Below are 7,611 nucleotides of genomic sequence, written 5' to 3'. Positions count from 1 at the left end.
TAATTGATTAATGGATCAGACAGCGGATGAGACAGAGGAGCAGACACGCGGATCAGGCCGAGGATCAAACGCAGGTCTGATGAGAGACGAGGTACCTGTGCACACCTCCCCACTGCTGATGAAGATACCAGCACCACTCTCCCTCCTCCCCTGACTCCCAATAGGACAGAAGACCAGAATAATGACATACTTCATCTTTATACACTTTCTGCAGACTTCCAGCATGCAAGAAGGCAAGACCGACGACGACAAAGAGGAGCAGAACTTCAAGACTACAGATGGAGCAATCAAGACAGGAAGACAACCACGGTTTCATGTCTCTTTTCTCCTTGCTATCAGGACAGATTGGCGGCATCGCAACCCCGGCAAACTAACCCCATGATTGCACCTCCTGTTACACCTGTTCCCCCACCCCCTGGCTTCTCAGAGAATACACCTTCAGTTTCTAGCAAGCCTACAGTCCATCCCCCACCTCTCCTGCAACAAGATGCAACGTACCAAGCGTTTCGCCAATGGAGACTCCGTTTTGAGGATTATGCGGCATTAGTTGGACTTTGATAGGTTACATCAAAACTTCCCAGCTGATTCACCTGAGAACTTGCATCTCCCTGGACGTCCAGCGCCTGCTTACGCATACACTGGGCATCCCTCCCAACACATCACTTTCCCTTACAGAGGTGTTGGATACACTGCAAAAAGCACTTTCGCAAGCCTCAGAAATGAAGCCTTATGACGCAGGGAATTGTTGTCCTTGCAAAACACGGCTGTCGGAGAATCGTTTGCAGACTACTACGCACGCCTCAAGGATCTCGCTGATGAAGTGGACTTATGCACTGACAACCCAAAAAAAAAAAAAACCTCCTGCACCGAACGGCAATTGCAGATGGTAATTTTGATGGGTGTGAGAGACGAAGAGTTAATACAACGCCTTATCCCCTCCAACCCTCATCTACCCTCGCAGAGTTCGTGACATGCTGCCGCTCCTACGAATCTACACGTGCGACTGCATCAGCCATTGCATCTTCCCCTAGTCAGGTCAATGCAGTATCTACATACAAGAAGAACCAGCGTCTACAGAAGAGGACTTCTCATCGATCTCCTGACCAACGTTCTCACCAGTCTCCTAACAGTGACCTTTGTCAATATTGCTCTCGCAAGCACGATTCCGGACAATGCCCAGCCACGGGTGCATCGTGCAATAACTGCGGACGCACGGGTCATTGGCCCCGCACTCAGAAATGCCCTGCTAAGGAAGCTCAGTGCAAGACCTGCCAGAAACAGGGACATTTTGAGAAGATGTGCAGGTCGACCAAGAAAAGTCAGACTGGGTACACCAGCTTTTACCTCCTCCTAATAAGTCAAATCCCAGCTGCTGTTTTGTGGGTAATAACTTGGGTAGCGAGTCCCCCACACCAGTCACTGTCTCTCTGTCATTTGGCGATATATCAGCACAACTCCAGCTAATCCCCGATACAGGAGCAGACATCACAGTGATTGGCACCATACATTTGGATGCACTCCGCATACCTCGGACAAGGCTCGAACCTCCACCCATGACAGACATTGTAACAGCAGATGGATCCCCCATGACACCGGCTGTAGGATGCTTTCCAGGCAACACTTCGTCTTGGCAACAAGTCTTGCTCAGCAACCATACATGTTCATGAGGATATCCAGACTCCCCTCCTCTCCCGTGAACATTGCCGAGCTCTCGCCATAGTGTCGCTGGAATTCCCGAAGCCCATCCTCAAGGTAACACATGTCAACAGATGCGCTCAGTTTCCTGCCTCTGCCATGACGTCACCTGCAGCTATTAAGGACTATTTTCTTCAGCACTTCAGCGACGTCCTCATATCTAAGAAGGATCTACAAACCCAGCCACTAAAGAAAATGGCAGGCCCTCCAATGAGGATTCACCTGAAACCTGGTGCTACACCATTCGCTGTGCATACACCCAGGCCCCCATTTCCGGTTTTTGGCTCTACCAGAGATCAAGTGAAAGAAGAACTTGACTCTCCTTGGTGCAACAAGGAATCATCAGACCAGCAGGCGACGAACCCTCTGAATTGGTGCCATCCCATGGTCTTGGTACCCCAAGGACAAAGGTGTGTGCATCACTGTTGATCCACACGCCCACCTAAATTCTCAGGTAGCCCGCCCTACACACCCTTCACTTACACCCCATGGACGCCGTCCGCAACATCTCTCCTACTGCGAAGTACTTCACCACAGCGGATGCCCTGCATGGCTATGGCAAATGGAGTTGGCAGAAGAGGACCGCCACCTGACTACATTTATAACTCCGTATGGAAGGTTCCAGCACTGTCGCGGCCCGATGGATTTTCAGCAACAGGTGATGCATACTGCCTCCGTGGAGATATGGCACTACAAGGTGTTCCCCAACTGTGTGAAGGTTGTAGATGACATCCTCCTTTCCGACGAGGATCTCCCTTCCCACCTACAACACGTGCACCAAATGCTGACCAGATGCCGTCAGTATGGCATCACCCTCAACAAGGAAAAATTTACTGTAGCCGCCCCTAAAGTTAACTTTTGCGGTTATGTCTTATCATCCGATGGTATTGCAGCAGACCCTGACAAGGTATCAGCTATACGCGACTTCCCTACACCGTCCAATGTCACAGACGTCAGGTCGTTTATGGGTCTCGTCAATCAACTTGCCGACTTCACTCCAGACATCGCAGCAGCAGCACAGCCCCTACGTCCACTTATGAGCCCCAAACGCTCATTCGTCTGGACGCCCGACCATGAGCGAGCATTTAAGAAAGTCAAGACAGCTCTGACTTCACCACCTGTCCTGGCACCCTTCAATCCTGCCTCGCCTGTGGTTCTACAAAACAGATGCCTCACGCCTATACGGTCTCGGCTATGCCCTACTTCAAGATAACGGCCGAGGTCAGATGCGTCTCGTCCAGTGTGGCTCTCGTTTCCTTACGGATACAGAGACTCGCTACGCCACCATAGAGCTGGAGCTACTTGCAGTCACTTGGGCTATAGCTAAGTGCCGCCTATACTTGTCTGGACTTCAACATTTCACCTTAATGACTGACCATCGCCCCTTGATACCAATTCTCAATCACTACACTTTGGATGCTATTGAGAATCCACGCCTTCAACGCCTCAAGATGAAAGTGGCCCCCTACATCTTCACTGCAGTATGGCGCGCAGGGAAACAACTTTGCATACCAGACGCCCTGTCTCGCTCCCCAACCAGTCGCCCCACACCTGAAGATGAAGAGGAGTGCACTACTTCGACTGCACATGTCAGGCGTATCGTTGCCAGCACCGCCACTTCCGCTGACGACCAGGGCAACAGGACCCATCATCGAAGAAGACAAGTCTCTACAAGAAAATCCGCACGGACGCATCCCAGGATCAAGATTACAGTCGTCTCGTTCACTACGTCTCCAACGGTTTTCCTACCAACCGCTATGATCTCCAACGCTTCCGCCCTCCCGTATTGGAAGCTGCGGGACAACCTTTACGCGGATGGAGAGTTAGTATTGTATGGACCCCGGATCGTCATCCCTGCAGCCCTCCGTAGACGCACCTTGGATCGACTCCACGACAGCCATCGAGGGATTGAAGCTACTCGACGTCGTGCAATGCAGACAGTATTCTGGCCAGGTATCAATGCAGATATCAAGAGTAAAGTAGAAAGCTGTGAGGCCTGCCAACAGCTTCTCCCTAGTCAGCAACAAGAACCTTACATGTGTGACGACCATCCATCCCGGCCCTTCGAAAGTGTGTCAGCTGACTTCTTCCATGTAGCAGGGAAATCCTTCCTTGTTATTAGCCGATAGACTTTCAGGCTGGCCTGTGGTTGTTCCCTGTGGACGTGACACAACTGCAGCCAGAGTTACAAGAATGTTCTGTGTTTTTCTTCCGCGAGGTTGGTGTTCCACTTCGCTTACGAACTGATGGAGGACCCCCATTTTCCAGCCACGACTTCAAGCAATTTGCCGACCGCTGGGGAGTTCATCACATCATCACTTCTCCACATTACCCTCAGGCTAATGGACACGCAGAAGCTGCAGTGAAAGCTGTTAAACACCTTATCATCAAGACTGCCCCATCCGGAACATAGATTGTGAAGCCTTTGATAGAGGACTGCTGGAGCTTCGGAATACACCGAACCCTGCTGGACGCTCCCCTGCGCAGATCCTCTATGGCCATCCTCTCCGTACTTGTGTTCCGGCTCACCCCAGATCATTCACAGAGGAGTGGCAAACCAAGACTGAAGATTACGACCGTCGTACTGCTGCCCAAACCGACCAAGCCATGAGCCTTTACAATTCTCATGCCCGCCCTCTACCCAAGCTCACCATCGGCCAACGAGTTAGGATACAGGACTCAACGACGCTTCGATGGGACAAGGTCGGCATCGTGATGGGCCGCGGAATGTCAAGAAAGTATGAAATACGCCTTCCAAGTGGTCGTGTATGGTTTCGAAACCGAAGACATTTACGCCCAATGGCTAATATGAGTGATGACACCTCTCCCCAAGTCCCTGTGTCCCCTTGCTCTGGCCAGAAAAGAGAGCCATCATTCGAACCCTCCAATGTCTCTCGTCATTCACCTCGACTAGCTCACAGGAATTAATGTTCCGCTCGAGACACTGCTACGAGCGTAAAGGGGGAGGGAGGTGTATAGATATTTAATGTTATGCTGTATATTAATTACGTACAGTTTATGAACATTTTGTACATTTACTTTGTATTATTCTATAGAAGAATTATATTTATGTTCCCATTTATATTTTCTCGTTGCACGTATTGTAAGACCACTATTTCGTTATGCATCGTGGCAACAATGTAATTTGATGTGTCAACACTGCCTTTATTTCCCGCCATATGCATAGTCAGTCTCTGTCCAGTGGTCATTGTAGTGACAAGCGCGGACCTGCTTCCCGCTGCTGTCGTCTTGATGTCTTGTTTATCTTCATTACAAGATTTTAAAGAATCTACGGGTTTGATTTGTCACCCCTTCATTCCATTTCTTGCATGGATGTATGTGGCAGCATCCCACACAGACTGTACAGCTGAAAAAATTAAAGTGTGCACGTGAGAGAGAGAGAGAGAGAGAGAGAGAGAGAGAGAGAGAGAGAGAGAGAGAATCGCTATAAGCAATCAGAATACACCCATTCCAGCGAGGAACTTCTACTTCCAAGTAACCATCGATTCATAGTCGAAATAAACCTGACTGATGCTTTAAACGCAATTAATTCATTTCATTAACGATTATCATTTCGTATTTCATTCCTAACTCCTCATCTCCTTCTTCAAAACATTAACCATGATACTCACACCTCCCTTAAGAGGAGTTTGAGGATTGGAGCACGATACAAAAAAAAGGATTTAGTGGAAAAAGATTTGCAGTGAGTGAAAATCAAGTGTTTAAAGGTTGGAATCTGAAGTTGAATGATTAAAAGGTCTAGAAGGAACCCGAGAAAAAGTTGGCAATATGGTGAGCAGATGTTGAAAGAAATAGTCCTCAGCACCTAGGAAATATGAATAAAATATGAATACGCATGGTGAATGGTGAAGAGCGTGAGCAGGAGTAGGTGGACTGGCTGTTAGTGAACCTTCGGTGTTTGTGGACGAAGAGGCTCAAAGCATCCAGACATTCATGCAATTGCATGTGTGTGTGTGTGTGTCACTATTCATCTCAGCACTCGAAAATATGGATTAGGCACTAATATCTGTCCGTTTCGGTTATTTTTTACATGTCACTCCTTCCCCACCCACCTCTTGGACTTGAAGGGCATCAGGAGTGTCACTATTCATCCCAGTGCCCATGAAAACTATGGATTAGAAACTAATATATGTCATTTTACATCATATTTACATGTCACCCTCTTCTCAGCCCTTTTCCCCCACAAACCCCCTGCTCCCTATTGGGGTTGAACTTGGACTTGAAGGGCATCATGAGTGTCACTATAACTAGGGGATTAGACACTAATATCTGTCCTTTTCGGTTATTTTTACATGTCACCCCCTTCGCACCTGTTTCCACCAACTCCCTATTGGGGCTGAAATTGGATTTGAAGGGCACCAGAAGCGCCACTATTCACCTCAGCGACCTCAAAAACTATGTATTAGAAACTAATATCTGTCATTTCAGTTATTTTTACATGTCACTCACTTCCACCCCCCCCCTTTTTTTCTCCCCCTCTCCCTATTGGGGCTGATCTTGGACATGAAGCGCTTGGGAGTGTCACTATTCATCTCAGTGACCTACAAACTGTGGGTTAGACGCTTATATCTTTCGTTTTGCGGTCAATTTTTGTATGGCAGCCTTTTCCCACCCACCTCCCTAAACCCACCCCTTTGGTGCCAGTGATGTTTTACTCCCACAGTATCCTGTCCCAGATGCTAAGTTATATATGTATATCAAGTCTGAGTGAAATTGCTCAATGTGTGTCAAAGTGTATGTGGCACATACACACATACATACTACATCTACATATATACATGCATATACCCATACACACATTATATATATATATATATATATATATATATATATATATATATATATTATATCTATATATATATAATATATATATATATATATATATATATATATATATATATGCATATACATATATATATAATATAATATATATATATATATATATATATATATATATATATATATATATATATATATATGTATAAACTCACTCTGATTTCTGAAGGAACTTACTACATGCTGGGAAAGTCTTATAGTGTACGAAACCCGTTTATCTAAAAACGTTCTCAGAGCTCCAGTACCGAAAAAAATGTCCCCATATTCCTTTGAGCAAAACTGACAATGAAAATTAGATTATTCTCAATATGGTAAAACTTTATGATGTTGGTGTTACATTTGACACAAATAAATTAGAGCCTTAACAACTGCTGTTAATCGTGAGCCTCCAGGTGAAGCAAAGCGTAATGATGGCTAGTAAGCTCTTTACTTTCTTGAAATTTCTCGCAATGCGTGATGAGTCTCTACCATCGAGTCAAACGGTAAATCAATGATTTACTGTCGTAGGATGCAGAGAATTACAATAAGTTGATTGCTGTCCTGTGTGCTGTTTTTCAGTAACACAATTTTACATTTATTGGAAGTAGAAATTAGGTTGAGAGAGAGAGAGAGAGAGAGAGTCCACGATTCAGTAGTTTGTAGGCAGAATCTGCGTCCTAGTAAAAAAGAAATAAATAACAAAGACTGAGAAATGAAGTGAAGGAATTACAGTATCAACGCCTTTTTGCTGCAGTCTTGGTTTGCGTTGGCGATGGTGGCTATAATTATATGGCCTCGAATGCATCTCTGGTATTTTTAGGAAATAAAACGTCAATATTCACGAGTTGGTCACATTTGATTGGAAGAACCAATTGCCCCCAGTCAAAACAGTTATTTCATTTTTTCCAGTTATTATTTCGAATTGTAGGTGGTATCCAGATTTATTGCTTCTCTGTCTAATATTTCATTCTGTTTGGAATTTTAGTGACAATATTTCTGGTTACTGTAACGTTATCTCCCTTTTTTATTACTATGAAATGGGAAGGCACTCTTCTAAAATAGCTTACATGCTATCTCTTC

At 45.8% G+C, this 7,611-nt stretch overlaps 1 protein-coding gene across 1 annotated transcript; it reads left to right on the top strand.

The window, feature by feature from the left end:
• Positions 1–378: 378 nt before the first annotated feature.
• Positions 379–2,908, top strand: LOC135222404 (uncharacterized). The gene is made up of 4 exons (XM_064260492.1): positions 379–546; positions 907–1,383; positions 1,603–2,088; positions 2,150–2,908. Exons 1-4 carry the CDS (start codon positions 379–381, stop codon positions 2,906–2,908), a joined length of 1,890 nt encoding a protein of 629 aa, XP_064116562.1.
• The last annotated feature ends 4,703 nt before the right edge of the window (positions 2,909–7,611 follow it).

Source organism: Macrobrachium nipponense, chromosome 3, assembly GCF_015104395.2.
Source record: "Macrobrachium nipponense isolate FS-2020 chromosome 3, ASM1510439v2, whole genome shotgun sequence".
Lineage (NCBI taxonomy): Eukaryota > Metazoa > Arthropoda > Malacostraca > Decapoda > Palaemonidae > Macrobrachium > Macrobrachium nipponense.
Note: the sequence above shows the minus strand (reverse complement) of the source record. Positions and strands in the feature narration are given on the sequence as shown.